A 27004-nucleotide genomic window follows, 5' to 3' on the forward strand; every position below is an offset into this window, starting at 1 on the left:
AAATTAATTTTTTGTTGCAGCACTTTGTTTATTGATTGCTTTCTCATATGTCCCATGACGGGGGGTGGGGGCTACAGCAGAGTGAGTGACCCCTTGCTCAAGTCAGTGACCTTGGGCTCAAGCCAGAGACCTTGGGCTTTAAGCCAGAGACATTTGGGCTCAAGCCAGGGACCATGAGGTCACATCTATGATCCCATGCTCAAGCCAGCGACCCTACACTCAAGCTGGATGAACTCGTGCTCAAGCTGATGACCTCGGGGTTTTGACCTGGATCCTCTGTGTCCTAGTCAGACGCTCTATCCACTGCACTACTGCCTGGTCAGGCTTATTCTCCACTTTTTTTTTCTCCTGAAGTGAGAAGCGAGGAGGCAGAGAGACAGACTCCCACATGCACCGGACCAGGATCCACCCGGAAAGCCCACCAGGGGGCGATGGTCTGCCTATCTGCAGCCATTACTCCGTTGTAACTGGAGCCATTTTAGTTCCTGAGGCAGAGGCCATGGAGCCATCCTCAGCAGCCAGGCCCACTATGCTCCAATGAAGTCTTGGCTGTGGAGGGGAAGAGAGAGATAGAGAGGGGGAAGGGTGGAGAAGGAGATGGGTGCTTCTCCTGTGTGTCCTGGCCGGGAATCGAACCCTGGACATCCACAAGCCAGGTCAATGCTCTACCACTGAGCCATTTGGCCACGGCCTCCCTCTCTACTTTTAATCTAATTTCATATATAACTGCCATAAATTTTTAGGTTTTACATGGACATTATCAATCACCCACTCCAACCTCCTAAGTTTATATAGACAAGGAAACAGAGGCTACGTAACTTGCTTAACGGCAAAGAGCGATGGGGCTAGGAACTGAACATCAGCTTCTGACTACATCCAAAATTTCTGTCACTACTACACCTATTGTATCATCCACATCTTACTTATTTTGTCATCTGTGACTGTTCTTAACTCTCATAAAATTGTTCTCCCAGTAAAGATAGCAATCAGAACTTCGCAGAATTTTCTAAGTGCAGATATTTCATGTTTCAGGAGATAGTATGCTATCCATTTTTCATGTGAACGTATTTCCTTGATTTGACCTCACTGCTTGGAAAATATATCATTTCCCCCTAAATGCATTACCTTGTATTTGCCCACAATAAAGTTCTTCTGCCATTTTTCTTCCCATTCATACGTCTTGTGCCGTTTTCATGCAGTTCATCCCTGAGACATAGCATCTTACTACACAGAAGTATGTAGTGTCATCTGTAAATTTGGAGAATTCACTGTGCACTCCCTCAAGACCATTTACAAATTGGTTAAATAAAACCATTTCCTCAGTACCAATCCCTGGGGATACCACTTGTCCATTTAGAAAACCATTCATTATTTTAAACATTTGTTTCTTTATTTTAAGCCCTTATACTAAGAGATTCAGCAAATATTATCAGCAGCTATTCACCTGGTTTCTTGTGAGCTGTCCTGAGCAAACTTAGCAGCAGCTGGTAATAAACGGTCAGCCATATCTTTTGTTCCAGAGAAAATATGCTCCCCTGTCATAAGTTCCATTACATCAGATAGGTGCTGGGCTGCACACCTTCTTACTGCAATGTGTAAATGGCTATAAGGAAACAGGGTTCATTAAAACAAAGTTGATATATGAACAATTTTCCAGATATACTTATAAGGTTAAATGATTAAACTAGTTCTTTATCATCCTTCAAAGCTAAACTGACAAATTATTTGCATTAACTATCCCTCCTCAAGAAGTTAACCCTTTGAGCAGTGAGTTTTTTTTCAAAAAATGAAAGTAGTTTCAGTTACAGTTTTATTAACTTAAAATCATGTTTGTTTGATAACCAATTTATAGAAACAAGAAGAATATGCATTTGCCTTTTTTTAATGTTGCCTTACGTATTTTTAAAATAAATTGATCATACTCTGGATGGTCAGAGGAGGCATGAGGACATACATAAATGTTCTATTACTCATAGAGTTAAAAAAAAACCCTCAATCATTAACATTTATTTAGTTCCAGATCTATGAAAGTAGGTAACATTAGGATAATACTATTATTCGTTGTATGTTCAGCATCTAATATGTTTATCATACACCAATTTTTGAATAAATGTTTTTCAATTGAAATACTAAAATCTGCTTGTTTTCTTTTTCTACACCTCAGGTTACAAAAAACTGCCTTTTTAGTTTAAGGACAGATCAAGATTATTTTGAACATTACCTTTGCCCTCCATTGATAAGAGAAACAACTGCACGTGCAGGAGTTACACTGTGGACCATAGCTCTCAAGGCTTTGTCGACATCTTCTCTTATAAATGTATTTGATTCTCCTGCCTTATGCAACAAAACTTTTACTGTAGTATCTAGGTCTTGATCCATGCTCTTCTTCAGGTAAGTGAAAAGATCACTTAAACAGACCACAGCAGCACGAGAAACTCCAGATCGTAAATTTTTCACCTAAAAAAAAATTTCCAAAGTGTATGTTTTGCTGATATTCTGAAAGAAAATCAGTAATAACAACTTTGAAACCAAATTCATTATTAAAATAACAGGTTTTATTATATATTACCTTATGTCCTGAAAAAAATCAATCCTTAATAATTTTTTTTTAATGTTGCAAAGTAAGGCAAGTTACTTTACATACAAAACTTAACTATATACAAGCCTATTTACATCTTTTAGTACAGTTTTTTTTTTTTAATTTTTTTTTTTTTTTGTATTTTTCTGAAGCTGGAAACGGGGAGAGACAGTCAGACAGACTCCTGCATGCGCCCGACCGGGATCCACCCGGCACGCCCACCAGGGGGCAATGCTCTGCCCCTCCGGGGCGTTCGTTGCTCTGTTGCGACCAGAGTCACTCTAGCGCCTGGGGTAGAGGCCAAGGAGCCATCTCCAGCGCCCGGGCCATCTTTGCTCCAATGGAGCCTTGGCTGCGGGAGGGGGAGAGACAAAGAGGAAGGAGAGGGGGAGGGGTGGAGAAGCAGATGGGCGCTTCTCCTGTGTGCCCTGGCCGGGAATCGAACCCGGAACTTCTGCACGCCAGGCCGACGCTCTACCACTGAGCCAACCGGCCAGGGCCTAGTACAGTTTTTTAAGGTGAATAAATATGGCATAGTTATTCTTTGTCATTCAAATAATCCTTAATTCAGTTGAAAATAAGTTTACCTCTTGAACCACTGCAAAATTTGTTTCATGCAATTTTGTGTTCAATATTTCAGAATGAAAAGCAGCTAAGCATCTAATAAAATTCAGTCCCTCAATTTTCTTCTCCCTATGAGAAAAAGAAACAAATGCAAAATCACTTATTAAAATGGCACTCAACTGGTATAGGATGTCTTCTTTTGTGTGTATGAAATATTGCCCGTGAACCTGACCTGTGGTTGCCCTTTGCATAAAGCGTTTGCTTGAGACGCTAAGGTACCCAGATTTGAATCTCTGAGGTTGCCAGTTTGAGCATGGGGTCGCCAGCTTGAGCGTGGGATCATCGACATGACCCAATGGTCGCTGGCTTGAGCCCAAGGTACTAGCTTGAGCAAGGGGTCCCTGCTCTGATGGAGCACCCTGGTCAAGTCACATATGAGAAAGCAATCAAAGAACAAATAAGGTTCCACAAATATAAGTTGATGCTTCTCATCGCTCTCCCTTCCTGTCTGTCCCTGTCTATCTCTCTCTCTCTCACTTAAAAAAAAAATTTTTTTAAATTCTGTCAGGCCTTGCTTCTTTGTTGTGTTAGATGAGACCAATTCAGTCTTTTTTTTTTAAATTGATTGATTTTAGAAAGAGGAGAAGGGAGTGGGAGAGAGAGAAAAAAAGCATGAATTTGCTGTTTTACTCAGTTGTATATTCATTGGACACTTCCTAATGTGCCCTGACCGAGGATTGAACCCTCCACCTTGGTGTTTCAGAACGATGGTCTGACTAAGCTCACCGGGCCAGGGCCCAACCCAGTCTTTAGTTTAGGGTTTACTCATTCTATAGATAAGCAAAACTCTACCTAAAACCCTGTAAATTATCAAGTGTTTCACTCTGCTGGTAGGAACAGAGGTATTTTGGCTTTGTATATGTTCTAGGGATTGTTCCCTATAACTTCTTTGAGTGGCCCTTATTCTGCCTCCCAGTGATTTACTCACAGACATGCCCTGAGCAGTACTTCGCTAAACTTTTGAGAAGAATCTTTTAACAGTCGCTGGAGTTCTTTGTAGAGCTCTATCCTTTCTGGCATTCTGTCCTGCAAACTCTAGCGACCGTGGCCTCCCTAAACTCCCACCTCCATCTCCATGTCTGCTGATAACTCGATGGTTTCTCCCTCTTTGAGCTGTGACCTGGAAACTCTCTGCAGGAAGTAAGCCTCGGCACTACAAGGCTCACTTTGCTTATTTTCCATCTCTCAGGCATCACTATATTTCACAGCTTGGTGAACAGTATTTTGAAAACCATTGCTATACATTTTGTATAATTTCTTTAGTTCTTTCAGATGTGAAGGCAAATCTAATGTCTGTTAATATATCTTGACAGGAAATGGAAATCCAAGAGTTCTATTTTGGACATGTTAAAGATATCTATTGGCATCCAAGTGGAAGTGTCAAAGAGGAAGTTGGATTATAAGTTTAGAGCTGAGAAAAATACCAGGGATCCAGATATACATTTATGATAAATCAGACTATAGATAAATTTTAAAAGCTATGGAACTGAATGAATCCTTTAAGAAAGGGGTTGAAAAACTATGGCTCAGACCAAATTTGTTTCCATCGATTTGTTTTATAAGTAAAGTTGACTGGAATGCATCCATGCCTACTGTTTTCATATTGTCCTGAAGCTGCTTTTGCACCACAACTGCCAAACTTGATTAGCTGTGACATAAACATTTGGCCTTCAAAGCTTAAAATATTTACTAGCTGGCTTTTTAGAGAAAGGATTGCCAGTCTGGATCTATGGAATGAATGCAGACAGAGAACACCAATAGACTGAATTCTATAGAACTCCTCACTTTTGAAGTAAAACAGAAGTGAAGAAATCAGGAAGTACTGAAGTAGAAAAGGAATCAAAAGACACTGATTTTTCTAAGAGGAAATAAAAAACAGTATCAAGAAGAAGGGAGTGTCAACTATGTCACATGTTGCTGAGGGCTAAGTAAAATGAGGACTAATAAACGACACATATAGATTTAGCAAAATGCTTACTTTTGCAGTTTTAGTAAAGTGGTAGTCATGGTGGAAAGACTGAAAACCAATTAAAAACACTGAGAAGAGAACATGAGGTGGAAAACAATAGACAATGAATTAGCCTTTTTAAGGACTTTTGCTAAAAACGGGGGAGGAAAGATGTGCAAAGATGTGCAATTTAGGCAGGTTTGTAAAACATGAGAGCTGTAGCACATTCAGTGTTGATAAATATGGTCTCATAAAGAAGCTAACTAAAGATAAGGTGTAGGAGGATGGGGATGGAGAGAGATGCTGAAGGAGCAGGGGAGCAGATGGACAAGGGCTGCCGTGGACACTCCAGATGCAGTGAGTGGGGTGCCACAGTCTTTGTCTCCCTGGAGCTGGCTGGGCTGGGCTGGCCAGTGGCTGCCGTGGCTGCAGTAGGGATGGACAAGTATTTCCAGGACTACTGGAGAGTGTATCTCAGAGAAATGCTTGGAGAAATGGTGACATTTCTATTCCAACACCAAAATGTTTGTGTAATCCATAGTAAAGCTAATCTATGTCTTTATGGTATACAGTGGACAGAAGTTATAATGTAACTGGTAATACAGTACCGTTAGAACCAAAGTTCAGTTATATTAATAAGTTAAGAAAAATTCAAATTACCTAAGAACTAAAATAATCATTTCTAAGACTATTTTGAGAAAATGTTTCAAGGGTTTATTTTTGTTTTTTGGCTTTTGTTTGTATTTTTTGAAAGTGAGAAGTGGGGAGAAGCAGAGGACAGATTCGTGCATGTTCCTGACTGGGATCCACCCGGCATGCCCTCTAGGGGGCGATGCTCTGCACATCTGGGGCATTGCTCTGTTGTAACCGGAGCCATTCTAGTACCTGGGGCAGAGGCCATGGAGCCATCCTCAGCGCCCGGGGCCAACTTTGCTCCAATGGAGCCTTGGCTGTGGGAGGGGAAGAGAGAGACAGAGAGGAAGGAGAGGAGGAGGGGTGGAGAAGCAGATGGGCGCTTCTCCTGTGTGCCCTGGCTGGAAATCGAACCCGGGACTTCCACACACCGAGCTGATGCTCTACTGCTGAGTAAATCAGCCAGGGGCAAAATGTTTCAAGGTTTTTAATTCAAAATTTACAGAAAACTTTTGGAACTTAGTTCAGTTTTAAGTTAAAGAATGATGAACTTACCAATCTTCATCAGCTAAAAGTTTCAGGGCTTCTGCCAGCACTATTTCTGGTTTGGAAAATGGCCGTAGTTCAGATGAGTCCATTATTTCTGGACTATGAGTAACAGAAGACATTTTTTCTTTATACTGTGGAATGGATCCAGGAGACGTTTCATCTAAAATAAAAAGACATACTAAATAAAGCATCAGGGAATTCTGATACAAAGGAATACAAATGGCATTCTGGTTATAGATTCTATGAATGTTCTTTATAAGAATTAATACTATTAATTTAGTCTCCAACAAAACTGCAATATCCAGAAACCAAAGCTATTTAACACTACTTTTTTTTTTTTTTTGATAGAGACAGAGAGAGTCAGAGAGAGGGACAGATAGATAGGAAGGGAGAGAGATAAGAAGCATCAATTCTTGGCCCTGGCCGGTTGGCTCAGCAGTAGAGTGTCAGCCTGGCGTGCGGGGGACCCGGGTTCAATTCCCGGCCAGGGCACATAGGAGAAGCGCCCATTTGCTTCTCCACCCCCCCCCCCTTCCTCTCTGTCTCTCTCTTCCCCTCCCGCAGCCAAGGCTCCATTGGAGCAAAGATGGCCCGGGCGCTGGGGATGGCTCCTTGGCCTCTGCCCCAGGCGCTAGAGTGGCTCTGGTCGCGGCAGAGCGATGCCCCGGAGGGGCAGAGCATCGCCCCCTGGTGGGCAGAGTGTCGCCCCTGGTGGGCGTGCCGGGTGGATCCCGGTCGGGCGCATGCGGGAGTCTGTCTGACTGTCTCTCCCCGTTTCCAGCTTCAGAAAAATACAAAAAAAGAAAAAAAAGAAAAAGAAGAAGCATCAATTCTTCGCTATGGCACCTTAGTTGTTCATTGACTGCTTTCTCGTATGTGTCTTGACTGGGGGCTACAGCAGAGTAAGTGAAACCTTGCTCAAGCCAGTGACCATGGGGTCATGTCTATGATCCTACACTCAAGCCAGCAGCCCCTCGCTCAAGCTGGTGAGCCCGTGCTCAAGCGGGATAGGCTGAGCTCAAGCTGGCAACCTCGGGGTTTTTTTTTTTTTTTTTCATTTTTCTGAAGCTGGAAACAGGGAGAGACAGTCAGACAGACTCCCGCATGCGCCCGACCGGGATCCACCCGGCACGCCCACCAGGGGCGATGCTCTGCCCATCCTGGGCGTCGCCATATTGCGACCAGAGCCACTCTAGCGCCTGGGGCAGAGGCCAAGGAGCCATCCCCAGCGCCCGGGCCATCTTTGCTCCAATGGAGCCTTGGCTGCGGGAGGGGAAGAGAGAGACAGAGAGGAAAGTGCGGCGGAGGGGTGGAGAAGCAAATGGGCGCTTCTCCTGTGTGCCCTGGCCGGGAATCGAACCCGGGTCCTCCGCACGCTAGGCCGACGCTCTACTGCTGAGGCAACCGGCCAGGGCAACCTCGGGGTTTTGAACCTGGATCCCAGTCATACGTTCTATCCACTGTGCCACTGACTGGTCATGCTAAAACTTTACTTTTTAAATACAAAATTATTAAATTACATATAATATAAACTTAAAAGTGGTTTTTCAGTTAAAGGTCACATGTAACAAAGTCTAGCTTTAAGATCTAAGTTGGTAAGAAACATATTATCCTATTTTGTAAAAATATGTAACTATATACAGTACCTGTTTTACTATACAACTGATAACTGAAAATGAAGCTTCATGGCATCTATCTGTACATAGAATTCTAGTTGAATTCTAAAAACAACAATTTTTGCTACTAGCGTAAAATTAATAGTATATCACAAATCCTAAAGCTATGTGTAGTAATAAGAACAATGTTTTTTCTATAATCAACCATTTTCCAGATGTAAGGCATTGCCTTCAATGATGGGGAAGCCAATCATCATCCCCGAGTGCTCAGGTAATGCTCTGAGGGTACTGCACGATGTAAGGTGTGCAGTGGAAGTGTAAGAAAGGAAAAGATCAAAAAGAGCAAATAATGCATAATGGCTTTTATAAGTGGGTAAAGATTTATTAGTTATTTTTCATGTTAATATTACCTGTAAAAAGGTAATATTAGGCATAAAAATTACTATCATAAAAGTATCTATTGATCATGCTATTTGTAAGACAATGTTACATGAAATACATGAGATACACAAATATAAGAAATTTTACTTGATGCTGTATGCTAATTAAGTATTCAGAAGCATTTAAAATCTAAAGGCAACAAGGTTTTCAAGATATTACTTAACTTTTACTAAATGTTTTGTGCTTTTACAAACTTTACTACATTCAATTTTCTCAAAAAAGCTCAGATAGGCCCTGGCTGGTTGGCTCAGTGGTAGAGCATCAGCCCAGTGTATGGAAGTCCCTGGTTCAATTCCTGGTCAGAGCACACAGGAGAAACGCCCATCTGCCTCTCTTTCCCTCCCCTCACCCTCTCCTGCAGCCAATGGCTCGAATGAGCAAGTTGGCCTCGGGTGCTGAGGATGGCTTCATGGACTCACCTGAAGTGCTAAAAAGAGTTCGGTTGCTGAGCAAGGAAGCAGAGGCCCCATATGGGCAGAACATCAGCCCCAGACAGGGGTTTCTGGGTGAACCACAGTCGGGGTGCACATGGAAATCTGTTTCTGCCTCCCTGCCTCTCATTTGATAAAAAAAAAAAAAGAAAGAAAAAAAAAAAAAGAAAAGCTCATGTAGATACTCTCATTTTCTGTATTTTGTAGCTGAGAAAATAATTGAGTTTTACAGAGACTAAAAGATGTATTCAAGGTCTCAGTGATAATGAGTGACAAAGGCAAGATTTAGATCTAGGTCTACTAGCACCTTTCATTTTATATAGTGTTCTAAGACAAAATTCTGCTTTCAAGAAATTTACCACATATCTGGTAAGAGCTATCAAATAGATAAATATGGTATTTTGGATAAATTAGTAACAGTTTTTGTCAGACTAAGTCATACGTGAGGAAGGTAATGTGACAAAGAAAATAATTAGTAGACTTCATTTTATTTTTCTCTTAAAATTCTTTTTCAATTACAATTTACACTCAATATTATTTTGTATAAAAATATTGGATTTCGTCAGAGTAATGGCGGGGTAGGAAGCGATACCGATAAATCTCCCCCAAAACTCAACAAGATCTTCAACCAGAAACAGAAAAACGTATCCTTGGAGCCTCCAGATCTTTCGCAATACACCCGAAGGTATGGTCGAGCGAAAAATTGGCTAAATATATAACCAAACCCTGAAGGAAATAGGGAGTAAGAAATGCTCTGCCTTCCTCACTAACCTAAACAGGGCGGCTTTCTCTGGGATCCGTGAATATAGAAACTGAGGCGGGCAAAGGGGGTGAATAGATCCAGGCCGCAGCACAAACGGCCGAACCAGGCTGTGGCACGGAGATCCAAGCCGAGGAAAAACTGATCCTGTGGCAACCCAGGCAATACAAGCTAACACTCGCGCCAAACCCAAACAAAGAAAGACAAGCGGGGCAGCCATTTTACCCGATCTCCTGGTTGGCGCGTGCAGATAGTGGGCGAGAGATTTCTTCCTAAGCCCCGGGAGTGGGTGCCCGTGTTACCGCACAGAGAGGCAGAGTCAGAGGCCTTTCTGTGGGCCGAAAGCGGAATCTATGGGCAGCCCTAGCGCCCTGGGAAAGCCGCACACGGGAGGGAGCGAGAACTAATTCCAACAGTGGAACTTTTCCGTGCTGGTAGGGGATTCACTCAGAGGGAAACGCGGCCGGCCTCATATCCTGGTCTGCGCGCGCAGATAGTGAGCGAGAGTTTCCTCCAAGTGCCCTGGAAGTGGGCGCCCGCCTGTGTTACCGGACAGAGTGGCAGAGCCAGAGGTCTTTGAGTGGGTGGAAACCCTGCCTGATTATGCTAGCAGCTCTGACTGACTGAGCCTTACCCAGAGCCCTGTGCTGAGTGGAAATAGAGTGGGGAGTTGCCAGCTCTTTGAGCCTCTTACTATCCAGGCAGAGGCAGCAGCAACCCCATAGCTGGATTATCAGGCTACTAATTGAGGAAGGAAAGACTAGGAGAAAGGCTCCAGGAACACGGACTCTCTCACTGTTGGAGCCTATAAATGCTAATGAGCCTTGACTGCCAATGAGACTAAAGCACAATATATGACATCGCCATAGAGACTTATCAACTGCAAACCTCTACCTGAGCGTGCCAAAGGGGCAGAACCTGGGGTACAGAGTCACCGACCAGGAAGAGGGAGAGAAAAGAAAAAGCAAGAAGATAACCTCTCAAAATCAAGAATAATCTGCAGACTTTATAACCTATCCCATTTTTTTATATTTGTTCATTTGTTTCTCTTATCTTCATTCTTGATATTTTTTTTCCTCCTCCAATTTGGCCGATTAACTCTCTGCCGGTCTTACTCTCTCCTCTCCTTGAACTACACTACCCATAAGTGTTACATCTCCCATTATCTTTTCTCTCCTCTTCCTTTCTCTCTATGGGGGTTACACTCCAAAACCCTTAACTCTCTCTCTCTCTCCTCTTTTTTCTTCTTTTACTGGTTCCCTCTTTTTCTCTCTCTCTCTCTTTCTTTTCTCCCTCTATATTAGTTTCTTCCTTTCTCCTTTACATCTCCTCTCATTCAAACCTCAATAACAAATTACCTTATCTGGGACTCAAACTTATGTTTGTGGCATTTTGGGGGGTTTTTACTTCACCTTTTTAACTCACTAGCAGTGCTCCCATCCCTGGCTCTCCATTTTATCTAGTTCTTGTTCCACTAAATACAATAGTATTTTTAATTGGTCCCTCCATTTTTCTGTTTTCCTCTTATTCCTCTCATCATAACTCTTAGTCAACCAATACCTAAAAGCAAATCATTTTATTCTTGACCCAAATTTTTTCCTTATTTGCTTTTTGTGGGTCCATACCTCCTTCTTTTTTCTTTCTTTTTTTTTTTCTTCTTTTTTTTGCCCCTTTATTACTTTTCCCCAACTCAGGCCCTCCATTACAGGCATTGTTTGTTATAATTCACAGTTCACCACAAGATTTTCTCAAGAAAGAGGGGAGAGGAGAGGAGAAGAAAAAAGGAGGGGGGGAATAATTTCCTTTTTATAAAATTTTTATTTTATTTTATTTTTCTTTATTTCATTATTAATTTTTTTTTAAAAAAAACAACTCTTCGATTTTTTATTTTTTTAACTTTTTATTCTTTATTAAATCTCATTAATATTATCAACAAAACCACCCTCAGGTGCCATTAAGGAAGAGAAAATCGAATATCATGGATACAAAAGAAAGAGAGGTAACACAGCTAGATGAGGAAAAATCTATGGAGAAAAAATTTAATATATTGGAAACCTTGGAGCTAAATGACAGAGAATTCAAGATAGAAATCCTAAAAATCCTCCAAGATATACAAGAAAACACAGAAAGGCAATTTAGGGAGCTCAGAAAACAACTCAATGAACACAAAGAATATATGTCCAAGGAAATTGAAACTATAAAAACAAATCAAACAGAGATGAAAAACTCAATTCACGAGCTGAAAAACGAAGTAACAAGCTTAGCTAATAGAACAGGTCAGATAGAAGAGAGGATTAGTGAAATAGAAGACAAGCAACTTGAGGCACAACAGAGAGAAGAATAAAGAGACTCAAAAATTAAAAAAAATGATAGCCCTACAAGAATTATCTGACTCCATCAAAAAGAATAACATAAGAATAATAGGTATATCAGAGGGAGAAGAGAGAGAAAATGGAATGGAGAACATACTCAAACAAATAATAGATGAGAACTTCCCAAGCCTGTGGAAAGAACTAAAGCCTCAAGTTCAAGAAGCAAATAGAACTCCGAGTTTTCTTAACCCCAACAAACGTACTCCAAGGCATATCATAATGAAATTGGCACAAACCAAAGGCAAAGAAAAAATTCTCAAGGCAGCCAGGGAAAAGAAGAATACAACATATAAAGGAAGGCCCATTAGATTATCATCAGATTTCTCAGCAGAAACTCTACAAGCTAGAAGAGAGTGGACCCCAATATTTAAAGTCCTGAAAGAGAGGAACTTTCAGCCACGAATACTATACCCATCAAAGCTATCCTTCAAATATGAAGGAGAAATAAAAACATTCACAGATACAGAAAAGATGAGGGAGTTTATCATCAGAAAACCCCCACTCCAGGAATTACTAAAGGAGGCTCTCCAATCAGATACAAAGAACAACAAAAAAAAACAGAGCCACAAGTAAAAGCTCCAAGAAGAACACAATAAAACCAAATTTAAACTGTGACAACAACAAAAAGAAAGGGGGGGGAGAAGATGGAGATTAACAGTAGCAAAGGACGATGGAGTGCAAAAGTACTCACAAAATAGTTTGCTACAATGAACAGGGTAGGGACCCTTTTCATTACTCAAAGGTAACCACCATTGAAAAAACCACCACAGAAGCACATGAGATAAAAAAGATAGCAACAGAGGAAAGATGTATGGAATACAACCAAATAAAAACAAAAGACAGAAAAACGAAAGAGAAGGATCAAACAAGACACAAAACTTAACAGAAAGCAAGATATAAAATGGCAATAGGGAACTCACAAGTGTCAATAATTACACTAAATGTAAATGCATTAAACTCACCAATAAAAAGGCACAGAGTAGCAGAATGGATTAAAAAAGAAAATCCAACTGTATGCTGCCTACAGGAAACTCATCTAAGTAACAAGAATAAAAACAAATTCAAAGTGAAAGGCTGGAAAACAATACTCCAAGCAAATAACATCCAAAAAAAAGCAGGTGTAGCAATACTCATATCGGATAATGCTGACTACAAGACAGGAAAAGTACTCAGAGACAAAAATGGCCATTTCATAATGGCTAAGGGGACACTGAATCAAGAAGACATAAAAATTCTTAATATATATGCACCAAACCAAGGAGCACCAAAATATATAAGACAGCTACTTATTGATCTTAAAACAAAAACGGACAAAAATACAATCATACTTGGAGACCTCAATACACCGCTGACGGCTCTAGATCGGTCATCCAAACAGAGAATCAACAAAGACATAGTGGCCTTAAACAAAACACTAGAGCACCTGGATATGATAGACATCTACAGGACATTTCATCCCAAAGTGACTGAGTATACATTTTTCTCCAGTGTACATGGATCATTCTCAAGAATTGAACATATGTTGGGCCACAAAAACAACATCAGCAAATTCAGAAAAATCGAAGTTGTACCAAGCATATTTTCTGATCATAAAGCCTTGAAACTAGAATTCAACTGCAAAAAAGAGGAAAAAAATCATACAAAAATGTGGAAACTAAACAACATACTTTAAAAAAATGAATGGATCAAAGAAGAAATAAGTGCAGAGATCAAAAGATATATACAGACTAATGAAAATGACAATACGACATATCAGAATCTATGGGATGCAGCAAAAGCAGTGATAAGAAGGAAGTTCATATCACTTCAGGCATATATGAACAAACAAGAGAGAGCCCAAGTGAACCACTTAACTTCCCACCTTAAGGAACTAGAAAAAGAAGAACAAAGAAAACCCAAAACCAGCCGAAGAAAGGAGATAATAAAAATCAGAGCAGAAATAAATGAATTAGAGAACAGAAAAACTATAGAAAAAATTAATAGAACAAGGAGCTGGTTCTTTGAAAAGATCAACGAAATTGACAAACCCTTGGCAAGACTTACCAAGGAAAAAAGAGAAAGAACTCATATAAACAAAATCCAAAATGAAAGAGGAGGAATCACCATGGACACCGTGGATATTCAAAGAAGTATTGTACAATACTATGAAAAACTTTATGCCACTAAATTCAACAACCTAGAAGAAATGGATAAATTCCTAGAACAATACAACCTTCCTAGACTGAGTCAAGAAGAAGCAGAAAGCCTAAACAGACCTATTAGTAGAGAAGAAATAGAAAAAACCATTAAAAACCTCCCCAAAAATAAAAGTCCAGGCCCTGACGGCTATACCACCGAATTTTATCAAACATTCAAAGAAGACTTGGTTCCTATTCTACTCAAAGTCTTTCAAAAAATTGAAGAAGAAGCAATACTTCCAAACACATTTTGTGAGGCCAACATAACCCTCATACCAAAACCAGGCAAGGATGGCACAAAAAAAGAAAACTACAGACCAATATCTCTAATGAATACAGAGGCTAAAATACTAAACAAAATACTAGCAAATCGAATACAACAACATATTAAAAAAATAATACATCATGATCAAGTGGGATTCATCCCAGAATCTCAAGGATGGTTCAACATAAGTAAAATGGTTAACGTAATACACCATATTAACAAAACAAAGAACAAAAACCACATGATCTTATCAATAGACGCAGAAAAGGCTTTTGATAAAATACAACACAATTTTATGTTTAAGACTCTCAACAAAATGGGTATAGAAGGAAAATATCTCAACATGATAAAGGCCATATATGATAAACCATCAGCTAACATCATATTAAATGGCACTAAACTGAAGGCTTTCCCCCTTAAATCAGGAACAAGACAGGGTTGTCCACTCTCTCCACTCTTATTTAATGTGGTACTAGAGGTTCTAGCCAGAGCAATCAGACAAGACAAAGAAATAAAAGGCATCCATATCGGAAAAGAAGAAGTAAAGGTATCACTTTTTGCAGATGATATGATCCTATACATCGAAAACCCCAAAGAATCCACAAAAAGACTACTAGAAACAATAAGCCAATACAGTAAGGTCGCAGGATACAAAATTAACACACAGAAGTCAATATAGCCTTTCTATATGCCAACAATGAAACAATTGAGAACGAACTCAAAAGAATAATCCCCTTCACGATTGCAACAAAAAAAATAAAATACTTAGGAATAAACATAACAAAGAATGTAAAGGACTTATATAATGAAAACTATAAACCATTGTTGAGGGAAATCGAAAAAGATATAATGAGATGGAAGAATATACCTTGTTCTTGGCTAGGAAGAATAAATATAATCAAGATGGCTATATTACCCAAAGCAATATACAAATTTAATGCAATTCCCATCAAACTTCCAATGACATTTTTTAAAGAAATAGATAAAAAAATCATCAGATTTATATGGAACTATAAAAAACCCCGAATAGCCAAAGAAATCCTAAAGAAAAAGAATGAAGCTGGGGGCATTACAATACCTGACTTCAAACTCTATTATAGGGCCACGACAGTCAAAACAGCATGGTATTGGCAGAAAAATAGACACTCAGACCAATGGAACAGAATAGCAAGTCCAGAAATAAAACCACATATATAGAGTCAAATAATTTTTGATAAAGGGGCCAACAACACACAATGGAGAAAAGAAAGCCTCTTCAATAAATGGTGCTGGGAAAACGGGAAAGCCACATGCAAAAGAATGAAACTGGACTACAGTTTGTCCCCCTGTACAAAAATTAACTCAAAATGGATCAAAGATCTAAACATAAGACCTGAAACAATTAAGTACATAGAAGAAGACATAGGTACTCAACTCATGGACCTGGGTTTTAAAGAGCATTTTATGAATTTGACTCCACAGGCAAGAGAAGTGAAGGCAAAAATTAATGAATGGGACTACATCAGACTAAGAAGTTTTTGCTCAGCAAGAGAAACTGATAACAAAATAAACAGAAAGCCAACTAAATGGGAAATGATATTTTCAAACAACAGCTCAGATAAGGGCCTAATATCCAAAATATACAAAGAACTCATAAAACTCAAAAACAAACAAACAAACAATCCAATAAAAAAATGGGAAGAGGATATGAACAGACACTTCTCCCAGGAAGAAATACAAATGGCCAACAGATATATGAAAAGATGCTCATCTTCTTTAGCTATTAGAGAAATGCAAATCAAAACTGCAATGAGATACCACCTCACACCTGTTCGATTAGCTATTATTAGCAAGACAGGTAATAGCAAATGTTGGAGAGGCTGTGGAGAAAAAGGAACCCTCATACACTGTTGGTGGGAATGTAAAGTAGTACAACCATTATGGAAGAAAGTATGGTGGTTCCTCAAAAAACTGAAAATAGAACTACCTTATGACCCAGCAATCCCTCTACTGGGTATATACCCCCAAAACTCAGAAACATTGATATGTAAAGACACATGCAGCCCCATGTTTATTGCAGCATTGTTCACAGTGGCCAGGACATGGAAACAACCAAAAAGCCCGTCAATAGATGACCGGATAAAGAAGATGTGGCACATATACACTATGGAATACTACTCAGCCATAAGAAATGATGACATCGGAACATTTACAGCAAAATGGTGGGATCTTGATAACATGATACGAAGCGAAATAAGTAAATCAGAAAAAACCAGGAACTGCATTATTCCATACGTAGGTGGGACATAAAAGTGAAACTAAGAGACATTGATAAGAGTGTGGTGGCTACGGGGTGGGGGGGGGGGGGGTGGGGGGGGTGGGGGGGATGGGAGAGGGAAAGGGGGAGGGGGAGGGGCACAAAGAAAACTGGATAGAAGGTGACAGAGGACAATCTGACTTTGGGTGATGGGTATGCAACATAATTGAACGACAAGATAACCTGGACTTGTTATCTTTGAATATATGTATCCTGATTTATTGATGTCACCCCATTAAAAAAATAAAATTATTATTAAAAAAAAAATATTGGATTTGTCATGGACTTGCATGTCATCCTTGCGCAGGGGCTATGTTAATCTCTGTACTGTTCTAATTTTAATATATGCTAATGAAACAAGCACCCGCATTTTATCTATGTGGTGACTCAGAGGTACCCTCATCAGGTTTATTACAGAAGATTGATATGTATAAATAAAATCCTCCAATTTTGCAATTTCACAACCCAGAAAAAATAGCAAATACAAAATATTAGCCATTATTTATTGAGATTTGCCTAACATTCTGTTAAGTGCCTCATTTACATGATCTAATTTCACTCATTCAAGAACCCTGTCAAGTAATAATATTATTGCTACATTATAAAGAAACTGATGCTAAAGTCTTAAGGATTCCCTTTCTGTATCTAGTCTACCCAATCTCTTCATTATGGAAGAGATGTAGATAAACACCAAATATTCAACCTGGTCAGGCACATACAAGAATGAACCAATGAAGCATTAAGAAGTGGAACAACAAATTGATGTTTTTCTTTCTCCCTCCCTCTCTCACTCTCCCTAAAATCAATAAGTTAAAAAAAAACTTATTTAATTCACTTAAAAAATCTGTGAAGCCTTCATTATAGGCAAAATTAAAAAAATCAGTTGATGTTTCAAGCAAGGATGAATACTGACTAATCTATGATATGCTGCTAATTGTACTATTTGCTACTGTTAACTATTGGTTTAGGTAACAAGTTTTGTGGATTTTCCTCCTCACAGATTACTTGACAGTAATAAGTAGTAAAATTATGTGAGAAGGCTAATAGGTTTCAATTTCATAAACACCAACACTCAACCAGTTCTTAGAGCCATGTTTACCTAGTAATTTTATGGGATAACCCCTCTGATCAGGCCATACTCTCAACAATTATTAGTTTTAAAGATAATTTTTTTCTTTTTTAAAACAAATGTTATCTAATTTTTAAAAATGAGGCATAAATGACATAATATCATATTAGGTTCAGGAATATTATATGATGATTCAATATTTGTAGACATCTGTCACTATACAGTTACATTTTCTTTTTTAGAATAAGAACTTTTAAGACTTATTCTCTTAGTATGTTGTCAAATATCATATTTATATATATATTTTTTCTACACTTCTTGAAGTTATTTATTTATTTTTTAAGAGATAGAGAGAGAGAGTCAGAAAGAGGGATAGATAGGGACAGACAGGAACAGAGAGAGATGAGAAGCATCGATTTATTATTTTTTTTGTTGTGGAACTTTAATTATTCATTGATTGCTTTCTCATATGTGCCTTGACCGTGGGGCTATAGCAGACCAAGTAACCCCTTGCTCGAGCCAGCGACCTTGGGTCCAAGATGGTGATCTTTGCTCAAACCAGATGAGCCCGTGCTCAAGCTGGCGATCTCGGGGTCTCGAACCTGGGTCCTCCGCCCGCATCCCAGTCCGACGCTCTATCCACTGCGCCACCGCCTGGTCAGGCACTTCTTGAGGTTTTTTTTTGCTGATACCTAGACTTCAGACCTAGTACAAATTTAAGTATGTTTACTATAGTTTATTCCTTAGAAACAATTAATAATAAACAATAATCCTTAATGTTTGCTATAGTCCCACAATATTTCATTTCAACCTCTGATTCTACCTAGTTGCTGTGAAAACTAAGACCTATTCAATATTTATAAAAACAATGTAAGAAACAGGGAGCATAATCTTGGCCGGGTATAGAGCCTTGTAAGTGTTCAATGAGAGGTTGAATAAATGATAAATACAATTTTCTTTTTATCATGACCTAATATAAACCAGCTTCACAATCTCAGTTATTTTACCAATAAAATGGAAATCCACCAGTCAAGATGGTGCATGGGTAAACATGGTACTCGCCTCCTCCAACAACCACAACAAAATTACAACTAAACTACAGAACAACTATCATTCAGAACCACACCAAATCTAGCTGAATGAAAGTCCTATAACTAGGGATTTAAAGAGATCACACGGAGACTGAAAGGAACCTCAGGGGTAGAGATGTGAAATGGGCTGGTGCCATACTCACAGGTGACAGTTTAAAATGGGCATAGTGGTAGGTGGTGGTGCAGTGGATAGAGCATTGACCTAGAAGGCTGAGGTCTCGGTTCAAAACCCTGGGCTTGCCCGGTCAAGAAACATACAGGTAAGCAATGAAAACTAAAGTGAAGCAACTATGGGCTGATACTTCTCACCACCCTCACTCTGTAAAATCAGTAAATAAAATCTTAAGATAAGTCCCCATAAATTCTGGCTGTAGATAGCAAAGGGGACTGTGGCTAAGTGAGGAGAGCTGAAGGAGTCTCAGGCAGCACCTCTTAAAGGGCCATGCATGGAGTTACTTGGACTTCTACCCTCTGAGCTCCAGCACTGGGGTAGCAGCTTCAAAGGAACCAGGGACATATAAGGAGGAACTGGATTATCTGACATCAAGGCAAGAACTGAAGAAAGTTTTCTGCCAGTTGAAAGTGATGGTAGCTCTGGCCAGTTGACAAAGTGGATAAAGAGTAAGCCTGGCATGTGGACATCCTGAATTCCATCCCTAGTAAGAGCACATGTGAGAAGCAACTATCTACTTCTCTGCTCCTCCCTCTCTTCCTTCTCTCCCTTCTCTCTCTCTTCCCCTCTTGAAGCCAGTGGCTCGACTGGTTTGAGTGTCAGCCCAAGCACTGAGGATAGCTCGGCCAGTCTGAGTGTCAGCCTCAGGCACTGAGGATAGCTTGGTTAATTGAGCATCAGCCCCAGATGAGGGTTGCCTGGGGGACCCTCAGCAACCAGTCAGCGCGTATGTGGGAATCTGTCTATTTCCCCTTCTCTCACTTAAAAAGAAGTGATGGCAGAGGCTACTGTTTCTTTTCTGAGACCCCCTTCATCTCCCGAACAGGGCTGGCAGGTGGGTGAGTTTCAACTGACCTGGCTCACACTGTTTATCCTGTCCTGGTGATTCCCTGAGACCATGTCCCACCCAACCTGCAAGCCCACCCATGCTGTTTCCAGTGGCTTTCCCATACAAATGGCCTCTCTTGCCTCATGCTTTGGACTTCCCTAAAAACTCTCAAACAAGCAGCATATGGCCTCTGCATACCCTGTATCTCTTACTAAGTAGGCCCAGGCATGGCATAGAAGCAGTCAGCATTAGTTCACAACTTAGCCTCTCCTCAGTATCTCCAACCCAGTACAAGAAGTAGCCATTTGCACATCACTCTGCAGTTCATGCCTAGTAGAGTGAACTTGGTGAGCACCAAAGCCCCACTGAAGCAAGTCCTGCTCCATATGATTGACTCCTACACAGCAGCTGTTCCCCTGTAGTTGCAGTCAGTCTTTGCAGCCAGTTAGCCTGGGGTCAATACCTCCTAGTGATGCAACAGCAATAAAGGCTCAACTATAGCCTGACCAGGCAGTGGCACAGTGTATAAAGTGTTGGACTGGGATGCAGAGGGCCCAGGTTTGAGACCTCAGGGTTGTTGGCATGAGCATGGGGTTCATCCGGCTTGAGCTCAGGATTACTAGCTTGAGCGTGGGGTCACTGGCTTGAGTGTAGGATCATAGACATGACCCCATGGTCGCTGGCTTGACCCTAAAAGTCACTGGCTTGAGCGAGGGGTCATCAGTCTGCTGTGGCCCCCCGGTCAAGGCACATATGAGAAAGCAATCGATGAACAACTAAGGAGCTGCAATGAAGAATTGATGATTCTCATCTCTCTCCCTTCCCGTCTGTCCCTATCTGTCCCTCTCTCTGTCTCTGTCAAAAAAAAAAAGAAAAGAAAGGCTCAACTATAATAGCATAGTGTGCACAGTCCACAGGGGCGCACCTTGAGCACCTATCTCAGGTGACTGGGAAGGCTGTGCAACTGGGCCCTTAAGGACACCTACTACACAAGGTCACTCTACCAAGTCCAGGAGATGTAGCAGCTCTACCTAATATGTAGAAAGAAACATAAGGAAGAAGCCAAAATGAGAAGACAAAGAAACATGTCCCAAAAGAAAGAACAGGAGAAATCTCCAAAAAAAGAGAACTAAACAAAATGGAGGCAAGCAACCTATCAGGTACAGAGTTCAAAACAATGGTTATATGAATGCTCAAAGAACTTAACAAGGACTTAGAAACCATAAAAAGAACCAGTCAGAAATGAAGGATACTAACTGAAATGAAGAATAATTTACAGGGAATCAACAGTAGAGTAGATGAAGCTGAGAATCAAATTAGTGGTTTGGAATATAAGGAAGCAAAACACAATTAGAACAGCAAAAAGAAAAAAGAATGAAAAGAAATAATAAAGACAGTGTAAGAAGCCTATATAACAACTTCAAGGGTACCAATATTCACATCATAGGGGTGCTAGAGGGAGAAGAGAGGAGAGCAAGAAATTCAAAACAACTTGAAAAAATCATGGTAGAAAACTTCCCTAACCTGATGAAGGAAATAGACCTACAAACCCAGGAAGTACAGAGAGTCCCAAATAAGATGAACCCAAAGAGGCCTACACCAAGACATATCATAATTAAAATGTAAAACGTTAGGCCTGACCAGGCGGTGGCACAGTGGATAGAGCGTTGGACTGGGATGCAGAAGGACCCAGGTTCGAGACCCCGAGGTTGCCTGCTTGAACACAGGCCCATCTGGTTTGAGCAAAAAGCTCACCAGCTTGGACCCAATGTTGCTGGCTCGAATAAGGGGTTACTCGGTCTGCTGAAGGCCCACAGTCAAGGCACATATGAGAAAGCAATCAATGAACAACTAAGGTCTTGCAACGTGCAATGAAAAACTAATGATTGATGCTTCTCATCTCTCCATTCCTGTCTGTCCCTGTCTATCCCTCTCTCTGACTCTCTCTCTGTCTCTGTAAAAAATAAATAAATAAATAAATAAATAAAATGTAAAAGGTTAAAGACAAAGATAGAATCTTAAAAGCAGCAAGAGAAAAGTAGTTAGTTACTTACAAAAGAGCTTCCATAAGATTATCACCTGATTTCTCAACAGAAACTTTACAGGTCAGAAAGAAATGGCCATATATATATTCAAAGTGATGAAAAGCAAGAACCTACAACTAAGATTGTTCTACACAGCAAAGCTATCATTTAGAATCAAAGGTCATATAAAGAGCTTCCCAGACAAGAAAAGCTAAAGTTCAGCACCACCAAACCAGAAATGTTAAAAGGCATTTTTAGAGAAGAAAAAAGATAAAAAATACGAATAATAAAATGGCAATAAATATGTATCTATCAACAATTTAATCTAAAAAACAAAATAAATGAACAAGCAGAACATGTACAGACTCATAGATACAGAGCACATTTTCAAAGTTGCCAGATGAGAGGAGGTTTAGAGGAATGAGTGAAAAAGGTGAAGGGGTTAGCAAGTATAATCAGTCGTTATCAAATACTCATGAGGATGTAAAGTACAGCACTGGGAACATAGCCAATAATATGCTGAAAACTATGTATGGTGTCAGATGGGTACAAGACTTATCAGGATGAGCACTTAATAAGTTATATAATGTCTAATTATTGGGCTGTATATTTGAAACTAATAAAGTATTGTATGTCAAGTATAATTGAAAAATAAAAAGTGATTTAAAAATAATAAAAAAGAGCCTGAGCCTGACCTGTGGTGGTGCAGTGGATAAAGCGTTGACCTGGAACGCTGAGGTCGCCGGTTCAAAACCCTGGGCTTGCCTGGTCAAGGCACATATGGGAGTTGATGCTTCCTGCTCCTCCCTCCCCCTTCTCTCTCCTCTCTAAAAAAAAAAAAAAAAAAAAAAAAAAAAAAGAAGCTAATAAAAAGGCAGAACTGATACTTAAAAGCCCGATCTGTCTAATGACCCTTACCAATTTAGGGCTCTTTCCATCGCAAATGAACTGAACCAGATGTGGACTCTTCGACTTAACAAGCTTTGTGATATTGCTCTTTACATTTAAACAAGTGACTTAATCTGAATCTGAAAGCACTAAAGATGGTGACCTTTTTAAACTGGCCCCTCCTTTCAATGGAGAATTAAAGGTAATGTTTTCTAAAATGTTCTCACATTTTTAAAAATTATTTTTATTTATTTATTCATTTTAGAGGAGACAGAGAGAGAGAGAGACAGAGAGAGAGAGAGAGAAGGGGGGAGGAGCAGGAAGCATCAACTCCCATATGTGCCTTGACCAGGCAAGCCCAGGATTTTGAACCAGTGACCTCAGCATTCCAGGTCAACACATGATCCACTGCGCCACCACAGGTCAGGCCTAAAATGTTCTCATTTTTTAATATTCCCACCTCATCTCTAAAAATATTTAAGTCTAGAAAGAGAAAAATAACTTCCTCTTGATGAAAAATAATTAATATTTATTATAATAGAATCTACTGAGTCTTGCAAATTTCAGCATTATAGTTCAACATATGTTGGTGTTAGCCACATATCACCCTCTGTTAAATCATAGTATACTAGCTTTAGAATATTACTAGATAAAGAAACACACTAAAAGGTATATTCCACTTACTTGCAGATGCCATTTTCTCAGTTCCTGTATGTTTAATTCGTTCCCAGGTATTCTGTTCCTTCTTTTCACAATTTTTAATGTCAAAAAGTTCTTTTTCCTCTTTTCTCTTTTGTTTCATCTTGTCAAAAGTAGATTTTGAAACAGAAATTTTAATCTGCATGAAAAGGTTGAAATATCTGAAAGTATTCAGGGAGTTTGACATTGAAAATTACTATCTGCAGGCCCTGGCCAGGTAGCTCAGTTCGTTGAGCATCATTCCAATACGCCAAGGTTTCAGGTTTGATCCCCAATCAGTACACATACAAGAATCAACAAATGAATGCATAAATAAGTGGAACAATAAATCTATGTTTCTCTTTCTCTCTCTAAAATCAATCTTTTAAAAAAAAACCACACTTCATCTCAATATAAAATATACATTTCTTTGTTCTTATTTCAGGAATTCTAAAATGGAATAAAATTATAATAGTGCTAATATCCAACTAAATTTGTGCCTGAGGATATACGTCTGCTACTCCTTGAGTATATCCTAGAAAACTGTTCTTATGTATATGCATATGTAAATATGTATATATGTATGTAAATACATACACACTCACACACACATATATAAAGTACACATATAGTATAAAATACAGTAGGTGCTTTATACAAGAACATGAACATATTTTGTTGAAAAGAATAATTTATTATTTAAATGATTAAGCACTAGAATTTTCAATTACATTACAATTTTAAAAATTTCAATTGGAACACTTTCACTAAACCAAATCTGATATATACAAAATAATAATGTATTATAGGCTTACAGTTATTCTAGTAATTAAGCAAATAACCTTACATCATTTTCATTCTCAACATCAAGATATAATGGAATACTTTGTTGGACTGCTCTTCCATAAATCCCTGACGGTGGTTCAATGCTTTGTTTAACTGAATAGTTCTTCCCATTTTCCACAGAAGGTATCACTGACTGGCTGTAGGTTGCTGGTGCTGAGTTTGGATTTCCAAATACACCTGAAATCAACCAAGAATCAAAGTACCATTAAGTATTTATATGATGCCATTTTGTATAACAAAGTGTAAGACAAGGCTCTTGTCTTCCAGAAATAAACAATATAGTTAATACATGTTAAATGATCGTAATATATAAAAGCAAATACCTTAACAGAAGAATAATTTAAGAGTATTACAAGACATGATATCAAATGAGATCATGTGAGTACCAAGTTCTCAGGAAGGAAAGGTTGGATGAGCTGGGTGTTTAAAATGGTTTCAAGGAGCAAGGATTTGAGCTGGGATTAGAAGACAGTGGATTTGAAGATCAGAGAGGAAGGAGGGAAGGGTGTTCTATGAGATAGATATTTTTGTAAGCAGAGCTAAGCAAGTATGAAGCATGTATGTGGAGTTTGGCACAAGGCAAGTAGAAAATAACAGAAAATAAGTTTGCAAGAGTAGGTTGGTGATAATCTAAGGAGCAAGGGCTTTAAAATGACTTAATGACATGCTATCAGGCAAAGGAGTTAGCAAACCTTCCCAAACATTTCCTTCTATTTACCAAAAATAAGATGTATTCCCTCAATGCCTATCAGCACATTCTAGTTTTTCAATTTAAAAAGAGACTAGTTGGGATGTTAGTTAACTTGATAGGTGAATCCTTTCTCAATGTATAGCATTGGGTAGAAGTAGGTTTACAGTTGTGAGTACATAAAACACAGTTTATTTTTGTATTACTTATTAATTATTGTATTATTTTCCATACGAACAACTGTAAATCCATTTTTTGCCCCACCCTGTATATGGATGTCAGATCATCATGTTTTACACTTTAAATATCTTACAACTTTGTCAATTAAACATCAATAAAGCTGCCAGACCAGGCAGTGGTGCAGTGGATAAAGTGCTGGACTGGGACATGGCGGACCCAAGTTTGAAACTCTGAGGTCGCTGGCTTGAGCACGGGCTCATCTGGTTTAAGCAAAGCTCACCAGCTTGGACCCAAGGTCGCTGGCTTGAGAAAGGGGTCACTTGGTCTGCTGTAGCCCCCGGTCAAGGCACATATGAGAAAGCAATCAAAGAGCAACTAAGGTGCTGCAACGAAGAATTGATGCTTCTCATCTCTCTCCCTTCCTGTCTGTCCCTATCTGCCCCTTTCTCTGTCTTTGTTACAAAAAACCCCCCAGCAAAACAAAATAAAAAAACAAAATAAAAAAACCCATCTTATTTTATTTATTCATTTTAGAAAAAAATTTTCTTACTGATTTTACAGAGAGGGAGGAGGGTAAAGGGATGAGAAAAACTTGCTTCACTCTAGTTGTTCATTGGTTGCTTGTCTTACAAGCCTCAACTGGGCAAGACCAGGGTTTCAAACCAGCAACTTCAGCATTCCAGTTCAGCTCTCTATACACTGCACCACCATAGGCAAGGCCAAGCCCATCTCGTTTTAAAGGATATTTAAGCCCTGGCCGGTTGGCTCAGCATTGAGCATTGGCCTGGAGTGTAGAAGTCTCGGGTTCGATTCCTGCCCAGGGCACACAGGAGAAACACCATCTGTTTCTCCACCCTTTCCCCTCTCTTTTCTCTCTATCTCTCTCTTCCTCTCCAGCAGTCAAGGCTCCATTGGAGCAAAGTTGGCCCCAGGCGCTGAGGATGGCTCCACGGCCTCCGCCTCAGGCAATAGAATGGCTTGAATTACAGCAGAGCAATGCCCCAGACGGGCTGAGCATGCTCCCTGGTGGGCATGCTGGGTGGATCCAGTAGGGCGCATGCAGGAGTCTATCTGTCTGCCTTCCCTTCTCACTTTGGAAAAAATACCAAAAAAAAAAAAAAAAAAAAAAAGTACTTCAAAGGTTCTCTAATATCTAATAGGTGATAATTCTGATTTGGGTAGACACCTACTTAAACAATAATAAAGTTATATTAATTTAAACTGATTACTAGGTTGATAAATAAGAACTACCATTTGAATTTAAACTATCTTAGCTATTCTATGTGGTAAAATCGTTTTGGCCATCCTAAAAGTGTATTAGAGGTATCCAAACTGTAACTGTCATGTACATAAAACAGCTCTCTGAAAATTACTGACGTGAGTTTATTATATTTTCACTAGAGGAAAGAAATGTGAAGTATTCGCTTCAAATTCTTTCAGTTTAACCACTTTTCAAAAAGAGAGTTCTATTCAACACCTGAATCACACTCTTCCCTACTCTTAATTGATACACTTTGCTTATATGTGAAGAACATAAAATACAATTAAAAAGCTAAATAACTTTGAAATACCTTTTCCAACAACTACTACTAAGTCTTCTGATAAGGTATTTGTGGATGTGAAGTCAAAACTGGAAATTTGTTGTAAATTTGATGATGACATTGTAAATCCTAAAGAAAAAAAAAGTGTTTAAAAATACTTTATAGTATTTTAGGATACCATAATACTGTCTTTTAAAGCTCAAAATTTCATACAAAGAATTTGGATTTATTCACACATGGTCATGATGATTCAACAAATACTTATCATTAAAATGCCTAGTATTGACTAGGCACCAGAGAAAAGAAAC

At 39.4% G+C, this 27004-nt stretch overlaps 1 protein-coding gene and 1 pseudogene across 9 annotated transcripts in view; both read right to left on the reverse strand.

Moving 5' to 3' along the window:
* The window catches only part of TOGARAM1 (TOG array regulator of axonemal microtubules 1), a 106528-nt gene that overhangs the window by 21366 nt on the left and 58158 nt on the right, over positions 1–27004 (reverse strand). For 7 of the 9 annotated variants that reach the window (XM_066388129.1, XM_066388126.1, XM_066388130.1 and 4 more), the window contains 7 exons: positions 26727–26825; positions 24289–24464; positions 23448–23601; positions 6339–6492; positions 3166–3271; positions 2222–2457; positions 1445–1603 (listed from right to left, as the gene is read on the reverse strand). In XM_066388129.1, coding sequence (XP_066244226.1) covers positions 1445–1603; positions 2222–2457; positions 3166–3271; positions 6339–6492; positions 23448–23601; positions 24289–24464; positions 26727–26825 — 1084 coding nt within the window. The remainder of the gene's footprint in view (positions 1–1444; positions 1604–2221; positions 2458–3165; positions 3272–6338; positions 6493–23447; positions 23602–24288; positions 24465–26726; positions 26826–27004) is intronic. The other 2 variants (XM_066388128.1, XM_066388132.1) reach the window with 1 other exon arrangement.
* Positions 16953–17052, reverse strand: LOC136377814 (U6 spliceosomal RNA; annotated as a pseudogene).

The sequence above is a fragment of the Saccopteryx leptura genome, chromosome 6 (assembly GCF_036850995.1).
Source record: "Saccopteryx leptura isolate mSacLep1 chromosome 6, mSacLep1_pri_phased_curated, whole genome shotgun sequence".
Lineage (NCBI taxonomy): Eukaryota > Metazoa > Chordata > Mammalia > Chiroptera > Emballonuridae > Saccopteryx > Saccopteryx leptura.